The sequence below is a fragment of the Amblyomma mixtum genome, chromosome 9 (genome assembly GCF_055824585.1).
Source record: "Amblyomma mixtum isolate Tamu chromosome 9, ASM5582458v1, whole genome shotgun sequence".
In the NCBI taxonomy this organism is placed as follows: domain Eukaryota; kingdom Metazoa; phylum Arthropoda; class Arachnida; order Ixodida; family Ixodidae; genus Amblyomma; species Amblyomma mixtum.
Window position 1 is genome coordinate 72,347,928 of NC_143020.1, and position 22,635 is coordinate 72,370,562.

The 22,635-nt window shown below is 47.6% G+C and overlaps 1 protein-coding gene across 4 annotated transcripts in view; it reads right to left on the minus strand.

Annotated features, from left to right (window-relative positions):
• Mnn1 (menin 1) overlaps nt 1-18,092 on the minus strand; it is a 51,613-nt gene extending 33,521 nt beyond the window's left edge. For all 4 annotated transcript variants that reach the window (XM_089560393.1, XM_089560392.1, XM_089560391.1 and 1 more), the window contains exons 1-5: nt 17,537-18,092; nt 10,851-11,003; nt 8,342-8,517; nt 5,155-5,420; nt 376-551 (exon numbers count right to left, since the gene is read on the minus strand). In XM_089560393.1, coding sequence (XP_089416519.1) covers nt 376-551; nt 5,155-5,420; nt 8,342-8,517; nt 10,851-11,003; nt 17,537-18,077 — 1,312 coding nt within the window. In that variant the 5' untranslated portion in view covers nt 18,078-18,092. The remainder of the gene's footprint in view (nt 1-375; nt 552-5,154; nt 5,421-8,341; nt 8,518-10,850; nt 11,004-17,536) is intronic.
• Between the last annotated feature and the right edge of the window lie 4,543 nt (nt 18,093-22,635).

Here is a 22,635-nt window from a genome sequence, read left to right on the forward strand (position 1 = left end):
TGTTCTCACGTTTTGTTCTTCGCTCACCTATGTGCATCTCACTACAGCAGATGAACGTTGCATCCCTAAACTGATGCACAAACCCCGAGCCTTGAACTGAAAATTGGTTTTCTGAGAAAGGAAATGGCGCAGTATCTGTCTCACATATCTCGGTGGACACCTGAACCGCGCCGTAAGGGAAGGGATAAAGGAGGGACTAAGAGAAGAAAGGAAGGAAGAGGTCTCCCATGAACTGCATCTCAGTTTCTCACCATTATCAATTTCCTGACCAGTACATCAACCACCTCCTTCAGCAGAGCAAGACAAACGGACTTGGTAGTGTGTGAGACAAGATATGCAAGGCAACGATGTAGGAATTGCGGCGGTTCCCCGTACCTTCCTCCCAGGCACAGAGGCCGTCGTAGAAGCGCAGCAGGTGGGCAAAGCAGCTGGGGTCCTGGAGCAGCGAACCGTCACCCGAACTGCTGAGCTTGACCAGCTGCGGCACCAGCTCGTTGGCAATCTCCATGAACTCCTTGTAGATCTCCTCATCCTCACGGCCGTAGTTGAACCTGAGGACGACAAGGCATCGGGGAACAGTCAGACTGCAGAAAAAGTTGGCAGGACTCGACAACACTTGCTGCTGGACTAGCAGGCTCACGCATGCTTTCTCGGAATAGATGTAGCGCACAAAGAAGACAACACGAGAGAGAGGGGACAGGTATAGAGTTTTTGTCTTGTCCCTCTGTCTGTTTTTCAGTCTCTGCTGTGCACAACATCTGTCCCAAAAAAGCCAGCAAAGCCCCAAATATGGCAAAGTGCTATAGAGTAACAGCTTGTTAATTTGTAATTTGGCCCCCGTTAATTTGGATGAATGGCTAAAACCCTTTACTGGTCTCCAAGAGACTATTATAGAGCCATCAGGATGATTCAAACAGCCGGTGCAGTCCATGCCAACGCCCGAGTAAGTCTATGGCGTCGAACTCTTGCTGATTTGGACGCTACATTTCTCGCACTGGTTAGTACGAACAGCTTCCCAAAGGGAGTCCGCGTCCAGGTACAACTGGCATAGCAAGCAATCTTCAGAGTAGCAAACTATAACCTGAATTGCAAGCTGCACAGTTGTCTGCAACCCATTACGCACAACGGCAAGCGTGACGAAAAACGGATGGCCCTGTCGCCGAGAATAGTGTGACCACTTAATTTCAGTTCTGCTTTACTGAGCTTCGTACCAACATGTCAAAAGAGTGGCTATCAGCCACACATCAGCCAGCCAAACAAGCCCAGCTACTCGCCATTTAGGATGCTGATTGGTGCCGTTGCATGCTTTTCTCGTTTCAATCTGCGTGGTTCTTCCAGTGCATGGAAACTATGTGCTCATCACGTGCCATTCGCTCTTGGTGCAGTGAAGTCTCCTCACACACAATGCAGCCACTTATGAGAGGGTTTCACCACTGCAGTGCGCACCGACAAGGATGCCACGGGGGCCCTTTTCACTTTCATGCTGTGATGCTCCCTACGTTGTGCGCACAATAAAGAATTCATGGAAATGTGAAAAATTGTCACTGTCTGTTTTCACCTCAAAAGCAGGCAACGATCCGCGACATTTCACTGAAGAAATGTAGTGATGCACGCAGTTCTTGCCACTTTTTTGGGGAGTCATACAATAATTCGAACTTCGGATGATTACAACATTTTCCATGGTCACTTGAAGTTCGAATTAACAAGCTTTTACTGTATAGCCATATTTTCTTAAGCAACCTCTTTAAGAATCGTCCACTTACACTGCTGCCAAACAGCGACTTCCGATCTCAAATGAGCCTGATCAGACTGAAGTTCCAAGCGAACTCCACATGCAAGGCTGCAACACATTTCCCACACGATGATAATCAGCGAGTTGGCCTGCTAAATGACAGGTGGCGACGCATGCCCACCGGAGTTGTAAGAAGGCAAAGCAAACACAAACACTTCTGATAAAAAATCCTGTGGCTATACTGCTGTGCTTATTTACCATGCAGGCAGGCAGGTGGTGTTGACAGAGCGAACATACTGGGGAATGGTGTATCGAGGCACCCTAGAACACATTTTTGGATATCAAGCTGTGCTGAATAAAATGCAAAATTAGATAAAATTTTACATTTTCATAGAAGGCTTTTCAGCAGGTCTCAATTTTATTTCCCATTTGGCTGTTTCCGGAGCATGAGCGTAGCGGCCTCGATCACCAGACAGGAACCGAATCAGTGTCGAGCAGGATTGGGCTCGATCACGATTTAATTGGCTGTGTAGCAACACCACATTTGCACTGAGTTCGATCCCAATTGTCTTGATAGCGATCAAAAGTGCCCGCGTGACAGCGGTCAATTTTTAAACATGAACCAGGCAGGCACTGTCTGTTCTGGAGGCAGTTACAGTGGAACCTCGATTATGCACCTCTCGTTCACACGACGACCCACATATTAAGAATAAGCGCGGGCCAGGTGAATCTTCCATAGAGATAATGCATTAAAAGCCTCAATTATAAGAGAAAAATATGCATGCCCCACTTCGCATGACGTCCGGAGGAATACATCCAGAATGAGAGACGCTGGCGGAACACTGTATTCGCAGGCATGACGTCAACTACGCCGGTTCCAGATCGGAATCAAGACAGAGAAGCGCGCAACAATGTGATCGAGCGCGCAACGGCCCGTACTGACGGTTCTATCGATGACTCGGACTCCATGCGAGCGACCCGCGGACGTCGGTGCGAGGCAGCTCACCTGGTCCGTTCTTCCGCGCGCATTATTAATGAAGCCATTAGGGATGTCAACTGTACGTTTATAGCAGGATAAGTTATTACACAGGCATTAACAAGATTAGACATTTCTACTATCATCGGCGGCTAGCTCGAAAGCACATTCTGATGCGGCTTCGATGTGAAGCAGATCAGTCCCAGCAACACCGAGCGAGCCAGGAGCGAGAGGCGTACTGTCACCCAGTGGGCCGCACATGTCTGCAGAAAGCACGCCTCCGGCGCATTCACATTGCAGGCAAACATCGTGCTTTCTTTTTTCCTTTATGGTGTGAATTCCTAGTATAGACACTGCTGCCTACTGCCGCGGAGTGGCAGCGGTTCTAGAGGAAGTCTGAACAGAAAGACATGTCACTGGCATGGTCGTACTGCGTGCCGCAAAACGTCTTTGCAGAGTCAGAGCAACCGTATTTCTGCCGCACCATCCTAGCCATCGTTTTCGAGGTGCATGTGACGTCTACAGAATGTGCAGGGTTGGGAGCGCACGTGCTCCTCATCTAAAGCCGCCTCTTCGATGCCGAAAATTCTGGCTGCGCGTGGTCTCAAAACTTATTCCCACAGAACAAAAATGGGTTCTTTTATAATGTGCGTGGAAAAGAATTTAAATTAATTTTTGAAAGCCAGAGCAGCGGACGTGTTTATTACACGAATGCATCAGTTGTGCAAGATTTTCTATTTATATGATGCCCGGATTATACAACGACAGTTTCCTGCAGTCCCCAGAAAGTCGTATAATCGAGGCTCTGCTATACCAGCTGGTTTCTTTCCTTTTTCATAGTGACTGCCACTATCATTTCGAAAGAATACAAACAAAACCCTCCCACTCGCCAAATAGCCAAGTTCTGTGCACTACTGCTGAGCAGTTTTTCCTTTACTCTAGCCTTCCCACCATAATTATGTTGACTAAGAGCACTAACCTCGTGTTTTTTTCCTTGGCAGTTTTTGTTCTCTTCCTTTCTTTTGTTACTTACAAATCATGTGGCATAGTGGCCAGGACTGAAGGCAACATGATGCCTGGCAACCACGTCTGTTCGCACGCATCAACCTTCCACTTCTTGATGCTTGACGGCAGCTAAATCTAATGAGCCGGGCAAAAAGATACGTCGTGAACCCTAAACCTACACACACAAATGAGCAATGAAGACTGCGCATGCCACTCAGAGTGCCCACGCTTGGTACTGGGAATGGCAATCAGCAAAGAAAGTGAGTGAGTATGACAAAGTTCATGACAGACCAGGGCGCAACAGTAAAATAATGCGAAATGACTGATAAAAAAGGATGGTCTTACAGCCCAATGTTTTTCTATGTGCATGATCATAATGTATACCTTTCTTTATGCATTCTTGTGCGCACAATTTTTATTGCAAAAGCAATACTACGCCAGGTCTAACCACTCATCACGTGGTCTGTGGCCCGTGGACCCCCTGCTTTCAAAAATGAATTGGCCAACATAGGTGGCACGTTCTCTACCGTTGGCTGTGATAGAAACAGCCACCTGCCAGTGTAGTGGTGCATCATTTAACCGCTGCGTCACAGGGATGGTAGTGGTATATGAGGACTCGCTGCATGTATGAATGTTAAGTAGAGAATGAGCAATTCTGCATTTATGGACATTAACCCCCTACAGCTACCACGTCAGACCCTTAAGGCAAAGCTTAAAGGTGCAGGGAAGAGGAATCTGAACTCGTCTTTTTGCAGCGGGAACTCGATCTACACGTTCTGAGCATTCTTAGAAACTTCGATTTATTGCCTTGTGTGACCGATTTACCTAATTAAATCGAATTAACGTCCGACTCCCGCCTTTTTTTTTTTTTTTAATTCTCCCCGTGCGGTGGGCGGAGCCGACCAACGCGTGGAGTGCCTTTCACCCAGTCCCGTGGCGGCTTGCCGCTCTGCCATCGGCGGAGTAATACGTAGTAGTCCGTAGTAGCAAATAGTCCGCGCGTATTTTTATTTCTGCGGGCTTATTTTGCGGTTATATTATCTGAAAATGAAACTATTTATTCACGGAAACCTAAAAAACAAAATAAAGCGAAAGCAAAGCCTCCACAGAGCTGGCTGAAAGGCACTCCACATGTTGGTCGACTCCGCCCACCGTACGGGGAGAATTCAAAAAATAAAGGCGGGAGCCGGACGTTAATTCGATTTCATTAGGGAAATCGGCCACACAGGGCAATAAATCGAAGTTCCTAAGAATGCTCGGAACGTGCAGATTGAGTTCCCGCGGCAAAAAGACGAGTTCAGATTCCTCTTCAGTGCACCTTTAAGTGTCCTCTCCAACTGAAGATTAAGAATGAACACCTGCTTTCGCACATCTACTCGGTTTAACTACATTAAACTCCTACCAATTTTTCAAGTCGCATGCACCGACGAACGGCACTCACTTTCGAATGACGTCGGCCGCGTCCGCCCACGCCCTTAGGGCCTCCTTGAGCCGCCCACTGCGGAACAGGAAGCCGCCCAGGTAGGTGTAGGGGTAGACGTGGTGGTTGTGGTAGTAGGTGCGCGACGCGTGCACTGCCTCGGCAAACAGGTCCTGTGGCGGGGGCCGTCCCGGTGTCGGGAACAGGCCCTCCAGCTCCCCGAGGTTCCCCAGAGCCATCGGGTAGTTCCGCAGGTGGCCCTTGTCGTACAGGAGCCACAGCAGTTGCTGCATAGACAGGGCGCGGCAGTGAGAGAGCGAAATTACGCCGCTCACTCTTGGGGAACACCCAAACAGCACAGGTAACCGGCCCAATATTGGTACCATATTGCCATATTTGCCACTATGTTACCAATACTGGCTGGCATATTTGCCACTATGTTACCAATATTGGTTGGCATATTTGCCAGCATGTTACCAATATCAGCCTAATATTGGTAACATATTGACATATTTACCACTGTGGTACCAATATCGGTTGGCATATTTGCCAGCATGTTACCAATATCGGCCTGATACTGTTACCATATCGGCATATTTGCCACTATGTTAACAATATTGGTTGGCATATTTGCCAGCATGTTACCAATATTGGCCCGATACTGGTACCATTTGGCATATTTGCCACTATGTTACCAATATTGGCTGACGTATATGCCAGCATGTTACCAATATTGGCCCAATATTGGTGACATATTGGCATATTTGCCACTATGTTACCAATCTTGGTTGGCATATTTGCCAGCATGTTACCAATATTGGGCCGATTACCTGTGTTGCTTGGGCAGCGAGTCATGAGTGCAAGCTGGTTTGTGAAATGATTAACATTACAATGAACCTACGCATGACGCCATGATGACTATGTTCATGTCATGACCAAAAAGTACAGGAGGGAGTTGCAATGAGTGCTTGAAGGTATGAGAAGTATGTGGGCACAGTCCCTTGCATCTGTAGTCTTTCTGTATGAGAGGACCTTGTCATAAAGTGCATTTGCTGACTTGGAGGCCACGATCTTGCTGTGGATCTTCCTATGGGGCAGAAAGGTGGAGGCTAACAAAAAGAGTTCAGCTTAAGTTAAGGACAACGCAGCTAGCTATGGAAAGAAGAATGCTAAGTTTGACGTTAAGCGACCAGAAGCGGGCAGAATGGGTAAGGGAGCGAACTCGGGGTAATGACATCCTAGTCGAAATCAAGAGGAAGAAATGGGCTTGAGCAGGGCATGTAGTACTAAGGCAAAATAACCGCTGGTCCTTAAGGGTAACGGAGTGGATTCCAAGAGAAGGCAAGCGTAGCAGGGGGCGACAGAAAGTTAGGTGGGCGGATGAGATTAAGAAGTCTGCGGGGATATGGTGGCCGCGGATGGCAAAGGACAGGGTTAATTGGGGAGACATGGGAGAGGCCTTTGCCCTGCAGTGGGTGTAGTCAGGCTGATGATGAACTCAAGCATATAAACAGAGATAGGTGCAGTATGTTTGAATGGTTCTGCAGATTCACGGCTGAACGGTAGTGTCCTGTGCGTTGCAATATGTGTTAGGGCCTCCTCCTGTTTCAGATCAGCTGGTCAAGCTGGCCTTCACTTTAGGGTGGATGCCAGGGTACAGTGGCCGTGCCCCTAAGCTAACATCTTTGGACATTTGAATACAGACATGAAAAATGGAGACAACATTGATAACGACTACATGAAAAGGGGGGAAACAGCTAAGACAGCTAATGCCGGAACACATTTGGACACACCAAGAAGGTTTTAGAGAGAAAGCCATTATATGGAGCTCTAACTGGCGGATTTACAGCATAGAGTATTGCCAACGTCCGGTCATTTAACCAGAGCCAGGCACGTGGTCATGCGCCCGCTGTGGTCGTTGTGGTAGCCTATTTTGCCACAAAGCCTGCAAGTCTCAGGCATGATTAGCAAAAGACAGGCAGCGGCACAGCTACAGCTTCTGTTGAGTTTAACAACTTAGGAAGTAGAGCGTAAACACTTGAGTCTTTGTTAAAGGTATGAAAATATTAGGAATGCTTGTTTTTATATCGCTTACTGTACAAGGGACGGCCGCTAGTTTAAGAATGTCTGGTGTGCGTACAGGTGCACAGATGCACCTCAACACAGGATAAGCATGAGTGCAAAGAAAGGAAAGATCAATCTCCAGGTCTCCTCCACAACTCACGTGATTCCCTGGACTAACATCAAGACAACACTAGCTACAATACCACCAGTTGTTCCATGGCTCATCTCGACTACATTCGGGAGATAGGGCAATTACACCCTTGAATAGTATTATGTAATTACTACCATAACTGACACCGACTAACGACTTGCTTAACCCTTTCGCTGTCACGGACGTACCGGTACGTTTTCGCGCTTCCCCCCCATAGTGTCACTGACGTACCGGTACATTCTCTATCGTGCGTTCAAAATTTCGCGCTTGCGCGCAAAGCTGACGCTCTTGGACTAGCCGCGCCATCTGTTGAATCTTTCTACAAGTTCGTATTTTCGCCCCTTACTGTTTTGGTACGTGTAGTGAAGAGTACGGAGCGTGTGGTTATGGGTCCAAGGGTTGTTCTGCCATCTGCCACTGTTTTGCAGGTTTTTATTTTTCTTCTGTCGAGCTACGGCGCTTCAAGTTCAAGGGCGCGCCCCGTTGCCACTCCGAGAGTCAAAGAAACCGACACATGACTCGATCGCTGCTTTCGCCCTCTCGTCGCACCCTCGCTTGCGGCTGGCAGCAGCAAACGTAAAGCTCCTCTAACTTTGTTTTAGCCTTTTTCCATCTCCCTCTCTCATCTTTATTACAAAGCGTCCCATTTCTCTCCGTTTTGTGGGCCACTGAAAGCACACCCCCGCTGCGCGCGCGGTTACTTTCGTATATGGCTGACCGCGCGGGACCTTCCTCTGCGCATTGGAGCGGTGGCTCTTCCGATTCTGAATACGAGCCGAGCTCGGATTCGGACTCAGACAGCGTCTCATCCGAGGAAGAGGCGAGTTCCGCATCGTCAGATTCTGATGTTGAAACAGCGGGACCATCATCCCGGAAGCGTGCGACACTGGGGGTGCGTCACGGGCAGAAACACCCGACAGCGAAAGGGTTAAAGTGCACACTCAAGATGAGAGCACTTCCGAAGGGCAACGGCAGTGGTGGTCAGGCACACACCTGCTGGAGGCTGACCAGCTCAGTGCTGTCCGTGGTAGGCGTGATGGTGGGGTTGATGGCGGAGACGAGCGCAGCCACCTCGGTCGCCCGTGTGCACTGGATGGCGTGGCCGTTGAGGTAGAGCCAGCTCTTGTCCTGCGGTATGGGCTGGCCCCGCCGGTCCTCATTGCCCTTGCCTGCAAAGCGCAGTGCACAGAGGCACGACAAGTTATGCTCACCGCGCTCTTCAGTCGTGCCTGCACTCTTCTGCCAATGAGCGACGCTCACACACAGTCGTTCCCCGATCCCTTTCAGTGAAGTGGCGCTTGGCACAGCGTTGCTTATCTTTCCGGCTCTCCTTGCTCCTCGTGCTCATCTTTGTACTCATCCTCGTACTCCAATGACGACGTGGCCACAGGGCCAGGAAATATGCCCTTAAAGGTGCACTAAAGAGGAATGTGAACTCATCTTTTTACCGCGGAACTCGATCTACATGTTCCGAGCATTCTTAGAAACCTCAAATTATTGTCCTGTGCAGCCCATTTCCCTAATTTAAATCGGATTAAGCGTCCCGGCTCCCGCCTTTTTTTTTTTTAACTTACAGCAGACGGTAGGAGGAGTCAATTCACGCATGCTGCGCCTTTCAGCCAGTCGCGTGGCGGCTTCGCTTTCGCTTTTATTTTGTTTTTTAGGTTTCCGTGAATAAATAGATCCAGTCCGAGGCTACATAGCCGCAAATTAGGCCCATGTAAATAAAAACATGCGTGGACTCTGCTTTTGCCGATCACTACGTATCACTCCGCCGATGGTAGAGTGGCACGCCACCACAGGACTGGCTGAAAGGTTGGTTGACTACTCCCACCGTCAGCGTTGAGTTAAAAGAAAATGTGGGAGCCGGGTCTTTAATCCAATTTAAATTATGGAAATCAGCCGCACGGGACGATAATTCACAGTTTCTAAGAATGCTCAGAACATGTAAATCGAGTTCCCGCAGTAAAAAGACAAGTTCAGATTCCTCTTTAGTGCACCTTTAAGGGCATATTTCCTGGCCCTGTGGCCACGTCGTCATTGGAGTACGAGGATGAGTACAAGGAGCAAGGAGAGCCGAAAAGATAAGCAATGCTGTGCCAAGCGCCGCTTCACTGATTTGTGGCGCCCCCTATGAGCAACGGTGCAAACTAGTGCTTGAGCAGTTTTCACCCCCACAAACTGCAGTCGCAAAGTGTCATGTTAACAGGCAGGTTACCACTTGCGATTTTTTTTCTTTTTTTTTTCTTTACTAGACACTATGGCCCTTCATGTATGGGCCACATCTTCAAAATTCATACCCGAATTTTTAAAAAAACGGGCAGCCCTAGCATGGGTTTATATAGTACATGCCAAAGAGAGCCTGCTGACATCAATCCTAGACTTTGCATGTTCTATGTGGGATTGGTATCAGGACTGCTACGGACTCTCATTGTTCCAAGCTCACTCAATTCAAACTTACAGTTTATTCATATCTCGTCATCAAGCACATTACAGATTCCCCTTAACTGAAACTCCACTCAATTCAAACAAATTTTTGGTCACATTTGAGTCAAAATTTTTGAGAGATGACTGCATATCTTGCAGTCCAATCAGAAGAGATCGAAAATCAGGCAGCTCGTTTTGTTACTGCGCCCTATTGGCACTTATATCTGAAATAAAACCGTACTGTGTACCATAAAAATTCTGGGGATCTGCCCACACCAGTCTCCGGTGGTTGGATTCCTCGTGATGCACCCTCACTAACCTGGTTAGTTACCTTAACTAACAAGGGAGGGCGCCGGTGTCGCAGCGACAGGAGCACCATGGATGGCATGATTGTGTGAGAATGTATTTATCCCGCACAATTAAAAATCCCACAAAATGAATGCAGATTTGAAAGCTAAATATAAAGACCATCTAGATAGATAGACTGCCCTCTTAGGACATTAAGTACCCAGGTTACACTGCAAGTGGAGGATTCTTCAATGACTACAACAATGCAGAAGTACCTGCAGCTACTCACTATGCACTTCGCACTGTGAGTAAAGGTTTTGCAACAAGAAGTTGGTTGGCACAATATGTAAGATAGTTCTTAGCATGTTTGCATCACAGGGCACTAGTCACTCACATCATGTACTCCAGCTTTGCCGCCTGTATTCAGTAGCCTACCTCCTTAGCACTGCGCCCTAGCATTGTGTGAGGATTATTAAATTTGTATTCCTAAAACCCAGTTAAAAGCTACGACAAGCCCTCTGCATGCCACAAAAATGTGATGCCGTTGGTTTGTCCACGCACCAGATGCACTTTTTGCTCATCTTGAACTGAGATAAAAAATTGATTACGGTTTTATTCTTAAAAACAAAAAGGACACTACAAACCCTTTCAGAGGTCATAAAAATCGATTATGTTCAGGACTTCTATAGTTACCGAATGCAATATTGATGCATTGAGTGCTGCAGACCCATTAACAATGACTTGCTTGACAATATTACTGCACAACAAAATGCTTTGGCAGACATACCGTGCCAGGTGACCTCGGCAGTTTCCTCACTGTCATCTCCGAAGGTGACCCACGCATGATCTTCCGAGAGGGCCAAGTGGATGTCTGAGAAGCCCAAAGCCTGGCATGCAGCAACCACAGCAAAAGCCACGCCAAAGCAGTCAAGCTTGTTCCCTGCAAAGCACACAGTGTTACAAGTGAGCATATGCTAATGGTAGAAAGCAGGTTACTTTTCTTGGAAGGCCCCGCACATGTAGAATGAAAAGAGACATCAGACCGTGGCTCTACAATGTAGGTCTCTCAAAAACATCAGATGTAAATTTTTTCTAACATCCTGAATTAAAATGAAGCCGTAGTCATCGACCACCAAGTCAGCAGTTAGTGTGCAGGCACCTCTCGGAGGTGTTAGAAAAATTCAGAGCTACAATTTACACAAAAAATTAGTTGTGGTTTAAATACTGCTGAATCCGGTTAGAGATCGCAAACTCTGCTGTATCGAGCAACTAGACGCGGCTTGGTGTCTGCAACTTTGAGTGCGTTCCGGACAACTGCCAGCAGCGGAGCTCGTCGAATTGACTGCGTCTTTATTACCGTCCATGTCGCCGTAGCCTAGGTGAGAGGAGCCTAGGTAGGTGCCTTCTATATGCGCCGTTTGCTGTCATGCTAAGTCACATGACTTACATAGCGTTATACCATATGTGACGTCATCCGTTCGCCTATTGTTATTCTTACATTTCGCTCAATTCTTTTCCAAGGTCAAGCTGAAGGTCACGTCACGTGTTTAGCACTTGTAGTTATCTGTTTCTATAGCAAACACATATCAACTGATTAAATACAGTAATTAATCTAATTACTGTTACTTAATCAGACTGTTACTTAATATTATTATGCTTACTACTAATTATGCTTATTACTATGACATCATCATTATTAACCACTTCAACTAGTACACGTCTATCATCATCATCATCATCATCAGCCTGACTACGCTCACTGCAGGGCAAAGGCCTCTCCATGTCTCTCCAATTAACCCTGTCCTTCGCCAGTTGCGGCCACCGTATCCCCGCAAACTTCTGAATCTCATCCGCCCACCTAACTAACTTTCTGCCGCCCCTGCTATGCTTGTCTTCTCTTGGAATCCACTCCGTTACCCTTAAGGGCCAGCGGTTATCTTGCCTTCGCATAACATGCCCAGCGCAAGCCCATTTCTTCCTCTTGATTTCAACTAGGAAGTCATTAACCCGCATTTGTTCTCTCACCCACTCCGCCCGCTTCCGATCTCTTAACGTTACACCTAGCATTTTTCGTTCCATAGCTCGCTGCGTTGTTCTTAACTTAAGCTGAAACCTCTTTGTTAGCCTCCACGTTTCGCGCCTATATACTATCTTAGTCTACCGATCCAGCGGAGCTACACCACAGTAAGTTCAAAGCTCTGTGCAGCAACCACCTGTTTCTAGACACAGAGCCGGTTGCTAGGGGCACCGCTGCTAACCACCTGCTGCTCCACTCTAGGCTGTGGCAACACATAGCAAAACTTTGGTTTAGGTTTATTAGGGTTTAACGTCCCAAAGCGACTGAGGCTATGAGAGACGCCGTAGTGGAGGGCTCCGGAAATTTCGACCACCTGGGGTTCTTTAACGTGCACTGACATCGCACAGCACACGGGCCTCTAGAATTTCGCCTCCATCGAAATTCGGCCACCGCAGCCGGGATTGAACCCGCGTCTTTTGGGTCAGCAGCCAAGTGCTGTAACCACTAAGCCATGGCGGCGGGTAGCAAAACTTTGGTTTGGACTAGCGTAGTAGAGCTTTCGGTCTAAAAACTAAGAAAAAATCACTGAATGAACTACCGCCAATTCTTCATTAGTACCCTAATTCATCAAGCAAGAACCGTTCACTGATGTGCAAAGCTGATGAGAACAGCCAGGTCATTAAAAAAAATCAAACAATCAGTTTATCTGCATCGAATGAGGTGATATGAGAGCACAATCAAAAAACCAATAAGGCTGTTGGCTTGAAAAGAACTACACTCCTATTACATTTCTGTCAGCAGCAGCAAGCAATAGATTTGCACAAACATACACAGAATTTTCTGTGCCCAAAAAAATAAAATGAGAGCATATATTTATTGCCGACAAGAGCACAGATATATTTATAAATGCAAATTATATGGGAACATAGCAAATGTATTGTGTTTTACAAGAAAAGAGACTGTGCATGCAAATTATGCTAAGTAGAGATGGGCATCACACATCATCATACATCTAGCCGTACCGTACCAGACATTAGTATTCAGCATGAAGAGAAACATACAAAAAAAGTGCGCATATTGATTTGTTATCAATTGACAACTACTTTCAGTGATAATGAAGAACTTTCTCAGGGATTTACGGCATCTGCTATTCATTATTCTGTCACCACACTTCTCTCGGGAAAGGGCAAAAAGTCACAATATTCGCTGAGACAGTTGCACAAGGGGATAGAAACAGCACTACGGTCAGCATGGGCACAGGAACTTATGGCAAAAAATTATTGCCTTCACCTCCCATCCAGTGAGAATGTCATTGAGGTGCACCAGGGAATGTGTTCTGTCCAGAATATTGCCACCTGCGGACACTGTCCTGTGAGCATGTGATCTGATCCATGCAGGAATGGGAGCCCATATGGGAATGGGAAATCACAACACAGCCATCACTGAAACTCCTTTGTAATAAGGGAGTAATTACTCATTGGCATCCACCCAAGCGCAGCCATACGGCTACAAAGGAAAGCTATGCAGCTTTCTCAGAAACTTCGCAGTTAAAGAATAATTCGTCCTGGTCCGGCGTTCGAACCCGGGACCACCGCTACACCGGAGCAGTCGCTCTACCAACTGAGCTAACCGTAACTGAGCTTTGTAGCCGGATGGCTGCGCTTGGGTGGATGCCAATGAGTAATTACTCCCTTATTACAAATTTACTCCACCTTCGGGGATTTCCCTAAACATTTGACCAACACTGTTCCCACTTCGAGTAATTGATCAATTCGCTCTCGCCCTACCATAAGCTTGCCGTCCTGGTTAGCTCAATTGGTAGAGCGACTGCTCCGGTGTAGCGGTGGTCCCGGGTTCGAACCCCGGACCAGGACGAATTTTTCTTTAACTACGAAGTTTCTGAGAAAGCTGTATAGCTTTCCTCTGTAGCCGTATGGCTGCGCTTGGGTGGATGCCAATGAGTAATTACTCCCTTATTACAAATTTACTCCACCTTGGGGGATTCCCCTAAACATTTGACCAGAAACTCCTTTACACACCACACAAAGATGAAAAATCTGGGTGTTCATTTTTTTTTTTTGTACACTGTAGCTGCACAGTGATTATGCCTATTTTAGCCCACTGTGTCAGAGTAAGCGAAGAGGGAAAAATAACGAAGTCCAATCCGCCCCTAATCAATTTGCTGCGCAATGCTTTTCATTCAGCCAAGGTGTCAATGATGATGATGATGGCCAGTTACAGTAATGATGATAGTTGTTGTCAATGATGATGATGATGATGATGGCCAGTTACAGTAAATGACGATAGTTGTGAATGTGTTGATAAGCAAGTTGTCGTCTAATGCAGCTTGAAACAAATGTGCAATTTTGTTATCGTCACCTCGTCTTTAATTTGCCTGTCCATGTAATGGAAATATAATCAGTGGCTATGAATTCCATCTGTCGAAAGTGATAACGCTGAATTTTACATATCAAACAGTTTTCAGAGCACCACATCAGCAGCAAAAATCTATGGTAGGTGGCGCTTGGCACCACAAGTGGGGAGGGGGGGGGGGCTAGTAAATGGTAGCCGTGAAAGAATGCAAAAACAGTTTAACAAAGCACATGTGCACATAATACAATGCATAGTTATTTAAATCCTCACAGGCCACCAGAAATGCATGACCACATGAGTTAAAGTGACACTACAATCAGCATTATTCGATATTGCAAAAGGTAAATGGATGTCCTTGTTTTTCCTTCTGCCAGAACTCCCACGTGTCATGCTCACATATGTTATGCTAAAGTGTCCTAGACTACGGCACTATACAGCAGTACAAAAACGCTTTATAACGTCAAGAATGACAGCAATTAGAAACAACTGAAAAGTAATCACAAATAATAAAGAATTAGGCACTTTAACAAACCAGGAGATTCATTAACGCATCCCCTTCAGTTATTCCTCTGCCTATATGTATACCGACAATAATAACATAGCTCAGCACTACAGAATGCTAATCTATCATCATAATTTCCATGTGTTTTACGCCACTATGCCATTGACGTCACACGGATGTGCCGATCACAATGACAACCATAGCGCAGTGCAGTGCCAATTCATCACAATTTCCAAGCACTTCTCAAACTTTCCAGGAAGTACTATTTGCACACAGTAAAATTAATTTTCCGAGCTCCACATATATTTGCCAGAGCTCTTTCGAGTCCAAGTGATGGCTTTTCCTTTCTAATGCCAAAGGCTTTGTGCAACAGAAGCGCTTAATTTCCTTCCCTGATAACCGTGAGCCAAAATTCTACTCTGAAGCTGCCAATTCAGCTCAGTTTTATACATAGATGACATTAGACACACTTATAATGTCTTCTGTGTGTTTATTAAATATTGCTTGAACTTCACCAACAAGTATATATTTTTTAATATTTCTGATTCATTAGTTACCCCGCAGGGTTTATGTGAGAAATTCAATATTTGATGTATGGGACAAAGTGGTCCACCTTGAAACAAGAAAAAGTCAGAAATGTTTCTGAAATATTACGAGAAAAGCGGCAAAGTGAAACACTTAAAGTTCACCGGAATACTGTTGGGAATAGGTTGGCATGACATCTGCAATGCACTGGGCTAGGATATTGTTTCACAAATACAATGACTGACGAGGTGAAAGGTTTTGTGTCAAGTTCTGCGTCAATTTTTACGTCACTTTTAACGTCACAAGTGTTGAAGGAAGTGGGAGAAACACCTTTTCAAAATTTTTCGCTCTTGTTTTTTTTTTATGAAAACATGCCCAATGCTATCATCCTACACAATGCCTTCTTTACAATCTAAAATTGGCACTGACATCTCAAAAAGACTGTATGCAAACTTTCCAGACTATATGAAATTTCGATGGAACACTTAGCTCATGGGCATCGAAAGTATGTTTCACGCAAGAAAGTATTAAAAAAAAAAAAAAACTCCTGCACACGTTGCCATACGGAAGCTGACAAATTCCAACGAGCATTTCTGTTTCTATGACCTATAGAAAACGAAGATATCTTCCCACACCGGTAGCGACATTTAATCGAGATTGAATTTGGAAAACGAAACTTTAAAAGACCGAGACGAAAATACGAAACTTTTAAAGAAATTAAAACCGTAACAAACTCATAACCGCGTGGAAAGAACGGAGAAATGAACTTCAGTGACACCCGCGCCGCCAACAAGGCGATTGTAAATCTATTCTGCAGCTGCGACGACTAAAAAAGAAAGGAAAAAATGTACGCATTTCAGGAGCTGCCACATGATGGACGACGACGCTTCTGACGGCACAAAGAATTTCTACTGACTTTATAACACGCGGACCGAAACAATGCACATATTCTGTCACTGGCACACAATGCGGATATATATTATCCGAGTATCAAGGTTTGGTTTGGTTTATGGGGTTTAACGTCCCAAAGCGACTCAGGCTATGAGAGACGCCGTAGTGAAGGGCTCCGGAAGAAAATGGCACAACCAACATTAAAGCTAAAAGACAATTAAATCATTGTCTTCACGAACACACATTAAGCATCCTTCTCAATACGTTATAATTAGCAGCATGTCATAATCCGACAAGTACCGTTTTTATTAGCGGACCTCCACTAGATACCGCTATGTGCATGTGATAAGCAGCAGCGAAATATCACTCAAATCAGACCCATTTCTCGATATTTTTGATCACAAAAGCGCCTCGGCGCGGCTCCGTAAACGCGGAGGAGGTCGAAAGAAAGCATACTTCTCAAACGCGAGCGAGCGCATTTCATTTTTTCCATCCATTTCTTCGTACCGGTACGGCAAAAGCTGCATTCCTAACACCGCCGACGTTACAAAACTCATCTTTGTAAGAAAGAAAAGACGAAGTAAGTGCGATGATACGGACGATCAGCCTCAGAGCTTCGATACAGGCGCGAACGTCCGCTCGGTGACACGAGACGAGCTGTCAGATTGTGGCCCGCGCTCGTAGTGTCAACTACGCAATAAGCTACCGGCCAGCCGCGCGCTACTCGCCTCCGAGGCGACATCTTCGGAACTCGCCGGCGCGCCAACGGTCCGAACGTCGCGTATTTTTTTTTATCCATCCCTCCTTCCGCTCCAACCCCTCGCCATCTGGTCCATAAAGGAAAGCGAAAATCGCCGCGCGCTGGCCGCCGCGCCGTGCACACACACAAACACACACACATACATACAGCACCACCACACAGCAATCGATCACCTCCGCTTGCCGGCAGTCGAGCAAGAGAATGGAGGCGGTCAGGCCCCTCCGACAAGCGGTCGCCGAAAGTTACGCAATGCATCGGGTTTTTCCCCGAACATCGAGCTGGTGCTGTGCGGCTCCCACTTACGTCAGCGGAGAGAAGCGAGCGCGCACTGCCCCGTAAATAAACAACCAAATCTCCATCGATTACGCGCGTGCCGAGAGAGAGAGCGGCGCGGCGTGAACTCACCGGTGAGATAACTGTAGAGAGACTGGAGGTGAGGCCGATCCTTGTAGTAACTCCTCGTCAACGACGACCAGATCACGTCCGACACGCGCTTGATGAGATCGCGCCTGCCGGCCGAGGAGTCCGTCTCGAGCACGCTCAGGTCGAGCGATCCCTTGATCTGACAGGCGAACTTGGCGTGCAGCGCTTCGATGGGACCGCACTCGACGACGGGAAAGCACGGCTGGTGATCGCCGGACGCCGGCTCGACGCCCACGTTGCGGTGGAATGTCAGCAGGTTCTCGATGTACCCGGTCACGATGGAGAGCAGTGCCAGGTCGGGTTCGTTGTCGCTCTCGAGCTGGGCTCGAAAGAACTCGACGACATCGTCCACTTTGCGCATCGGAAAATGACGCTTCACACCAGCTCCGAGCGCCATGTTTGTTTTGAGGCGCTGCGCAACGCGCGCATGGAACCGTCGAACGTCGACTCGCGCGGAGGCCGCCAGGGCCGTGCGTGGCGCGCGTCGCAGGCTACCACTCCGCTTCGCGTAGGAAAATACCATGACCGATAGGGGAAAGTACGCTCCGCCGTTTTATGCTGTTTTGAATTCGACGCCGCCTCCGAGATTGTTGACATTTTGTGACCGCATTAAAATTCCCCGCGTTTCTTGCCGCGAAGCTGCGTTTTATAATACGGCCGTGTCTTTTCAAAATCCCGTCAAAGTGCTTGCCATTTGGGAGTGACAGTTTATGCCAGCAGATGACAAGACAGACCGCGGGGCCTTGCATATTTACGCTTATTAAAATAATTTTGCACACGTAACCATTATCCAAGGGGTGCGACTGAACATCCCGGCCGCCGACAATCACTGCAGCACTTCGGTTGCATGCTTTGTTTGGTCACTTTATCCGAACACGAAAACAAAATGAGCGAAATACGCGGAAAACCTCGTTTGTTTATTCTAACAAGCGCAATCTTACCTGGCAGTTGACGGAGAGAGCAGAAACTGCACTTGAGCGTGGAAACTTTACCAAACCCTTCACTATTCATTTTCACGTTAGTGAAATTTTACTCCTTGATTTTGAACCGCGGTAGCCCCGTGCGGGAGACACGTGGTATACGTGGCTTAACAAGGTACTAATATGACAGTGCGCTCCCAAGCCTCCATTAATAATATTATAGTAAGATTATTTGAGCACCATAATGACCACCGCACAGATCATCCACCTGCAAAGTACGATGTTAGAGCAATAATCCGCTCGTAGTTTGCGCACAGTTCCTCGCGTGTAGTCATGGGCGTCCGGAGGGGGGGGCAAGGGGGGGCGGCTGCACCCCCCTGGAAAATCACTCACTCGAACCGTGAGTGATGGCCGCACGCCAGGGGCGGTGGTGCGCTCAGCCAAAAGGGTAAAAGCAGCCCCGCTTCGACGCTTGGTCACATCTGCGAAATGCCGCGTCCGGGCGCGCGTCGTTCCGCCGTTTTCAAACCACGCCACCGCCAGCTCTGCTGAAGGACGACCTATTGCAGACATGCAGCGGCACCGGCGAGCATGTGTTTCGAGATGGGTGTCTGTTTCTTTGATCTCCAGAGAGATAGCGACACGGAGGCAGACAGGGCACAGGTGGTGGTGGTGGTGGTAGTGGTTTATTAAAAAAAATAAAAATAAAAAGTGAAGCAAAAGAGTGTTGCCGGCCGCGGCAATTGCTATCTAATATCTTAAGCACCCGAGCTGCAGCCGGCGGAAACGAAAGGGAAAGGGAGAGGATAGTGAGGAGAAGTATAGAGGGGAGCGACAGCGAGAAAGGACAGGGGAGAGCTTTGTACACTATTTACAAAATACAAAAGTAATCAAGTTCGCGCCGCTCGCGCGCTAAGAGGGCACAGGTCGCTCGCTAGAATCAGGTTACGTTCGTACGCCGGCCACCGATGAATTCTTGAGGGGGGAAGGACAAATCAGCCGTGTCCACCCCCGCTTTGTCGGGCTGCTCAGGTGCAAGCGGGCGACGAGTTGGCGCCGCCGCCGCTCGCTGTCTCCTCCGATCCACGGGAGAGCTCAGTGCGGTAGAAGCGCCGCTTTCAGAACCTTCGGCAAAGGGGATTAGCTGCTTTTGTTCACGGCGACGCAGTCTCCAGAGGCGCCCCCACACCAGCGTTCCTTGCGTCTTCTCCGAAAACCAGCGCCTTTGGTCAACGCAGCCCGATGGCGCCTGCCTGGCTCGCCTGTCACCTCTGGCTGGGCCTCAAATCACAACAGCGCCCATGTACTGTGCGTGTCAGTGCATGGTAAAGAGACCCAGGTGGTCGACATTATCCGAAACTCTGTACTACTCCGTCCCTTATAGCCTGAGTCGTTTTGGGGCTCTGAACCCCATAAAAGCACTGTGAGGCGGAGGGGTGTCCGGGCAGACTAAGACACAGGTGCAAAAGTATAACTGTTTATTTGAGAACGGCCATAGGCGTCCGGCGAGCCCGGTGGCACTCAACCGACTGCCTAACTGCACTGGCAAGCCAGCGGCCTCCCTCGGGATATGCGCGATATGCGCGTACCACTCTCGACTGAACTAAATGTGAGGCGCTGGCGCGCGGCATGCCGTCGACGCGTAGCGAGAGAGAGCAAGTCCAAGGTGCGCGCGGGGCGCGGCATGCCGTCGACGCGTAGCGAGAGAAAGCAAGTCCAAGGTGCGCGCGGGGCTGGCGCGCACTCGTGCACTCGAAGGGGCGTCGGAGAAGTTATAATATGGTAGTCCTCACAGCACAAAAACAAATTTTCCGACCGAATTAGTTGCGGGTGTCCCTTCCCCTCGGAAGTCGCGCGGCGTTCCTTACACCCCAAAAGTGCGCATTCGTGGATATTGTGGCAAGTAAGCCCTTGCACATGTGCGCGCCTCTGTGTTTGTGCTTCGGTGTTTTTAGTGGCGGGTTGTCAACGAAGGTGAGAACAACCAAGACAGCGGACGAGAAAACGACGAGCGGCGAGCAGTGTGTGTGCGGTTGCTCGACTGTGCGGATGCGCGAGCAAGATGGAGCGAGGTGTATGAAGCTGCGAGCGTGCATTTATCTTGTAAATAAGTTTTCGTTGTATATAGTCATCTTTTGTTTTCAACGTACTCGTTCAACCATTTTTCCAATCAATATATATGATGACTGTGCACTGAGAGCGTGTAATGAAGCACAGAAATGAATTTATCACCCGTGTAACTACGCAATTCGCCCAGAAAAATCCGAGGCGCCTACAGTTGCTGTTCAAGGAAGACTGACTGAGTGACTGTAGTTGCGTGTTTGTGAACATATTGCGCTGTGTGCTGGTCATCAATTCGGGTGAGTCGAGAACCCGTATGCAGTAAGACTGAGCACTTCGAGTATTGATAGTATCTTTTTGCATTTTTTTAATTTTAATTGTTTCTTTGTTGATTAACTCCAATGTATCTCTACAATCCGCGCTTTAATTTGCTGCTTGTAATTTTCTTTCATGTGTGTATTTTACTTATTTTTTATTTATATATAAATAAATAAATTTACTCCGCAAATAGTGACTTTTCGCTACGAATATACCCCCCCCCCCCCTCCGGCGCCAACAACCAATGGGCCCCCCCCTGAAAAAAATTCTGCGGACGCCCTTGCGTGTAGTATATGTGTTTGTGTGATGTGGATCATTTCTGCCTTTATTGTAAATAGAGTACGTCTTATCTCTCCTGTCTCCCGTTTTTATTCTTTTCTTCATATTTTTTTTTTGTTGAAGGACAGATACGCACTTTGAGTAGAGAATTTCACGAGGCTCCCCAGGTGGCTAAATTATTCCGGAGCCCTCCACTACAGCGCCCGGACTCGCTACCAAATGAAGAACTTGGCAAGGAACAAAAAAAAAAGAAACCACTGAGAAGATACGAACACGTACTCAAGCCCCATAAAATTATAATAAGGACGACTGCGATACTCCCTAACGCGAAATTTGAGCGCAGTTCTGTAGGTGTGTTGATTTTGTGATATATTGAGGTAAAGAATTTTAGAGATACGTGTGTGTGCAGTTACAAAACACTTTTATTTTCCACACACACTTTTTCTTGAGGTAACACTCCTCTCCTCTGCTTGTCATGAGGTTGGCTTTGTGATCGGAGAAATGGATGGAGATATTTTCAACCTGCTGCAGCAATGCCTGGTTCTCGAAGACGAGGTCGATACAAGTGTTTCGCGAGGTCGTCACAGTAGTGGGAAGAGTTACGAGGGAGAACGGGATCACCTTGTGCTAAGCTGAGCGAGCGATGTTGAGCTAAGCGATGAGCCCAATCATGTGCTTCGACGGCGCGCACCTCTAGATTCTGGCGTCGGCGGCGCCGAGCCTTAGCTCGGGCAGCTCGCCATTGTATAGGGCACGCTCAATTATTACATGACATGGATTTTGGTTCAAATCGTCCAAGGTCAAATTTCGGGGGTCGCCGGACGGAATTTTTGGAAATTACCCTGGCCAAATTCGCAGGTCATCGTTTTGGGCACGGTCAGTTGCGGTTAGACATCGATTTTGCTCCAACTCGGCCAAGGTCGAATTTCGGTGGTTACGGGTAACCACCGAAATTCGACCAAATCTTTCTGCTTGGCATCACACTTGCTATGGCAACAATTGAGTGATGCACATGCAAGATGCAGAAGCAAAGATTTTTGCTTGGCTCTTACGATCGAGTGCTGTCACAGTAAAATTTTGTTGGAGGATATTCATGAAGCGGCGTCCTTTAAAGGGTTCCAGAAAGGATGTCAGTGCACGTTAAAGAACCCCAGGTGGTCGAAATTTCCGGAGCCCTTCACTACGGCGTCCCTCATAGCGTGAGTTGCTCTGGGACGTTAAACCCCAATAAACCAACCAAAAGGATGTTCGAGGTTGCTTATAATACGCTTGCGTTATGTAGACTACAAGCCACCGAGTGTTCATGCCGCGTACTGGACCTCAAAAGCGAACCGATCATTTAAAAATTAAAATATAATTTTAAAAATTCACGCTTCTCCGCCTCGCGGCGACTTGCAGTGCCGAGCTTTCGCCCGAATCCGCGCGCAACGCGTCATTCCACGCTCGTTACGTCAGCAGCGAAGGGAGGCCATTGGTTCGCCGTGACGTCTCTTTTTGACGTCA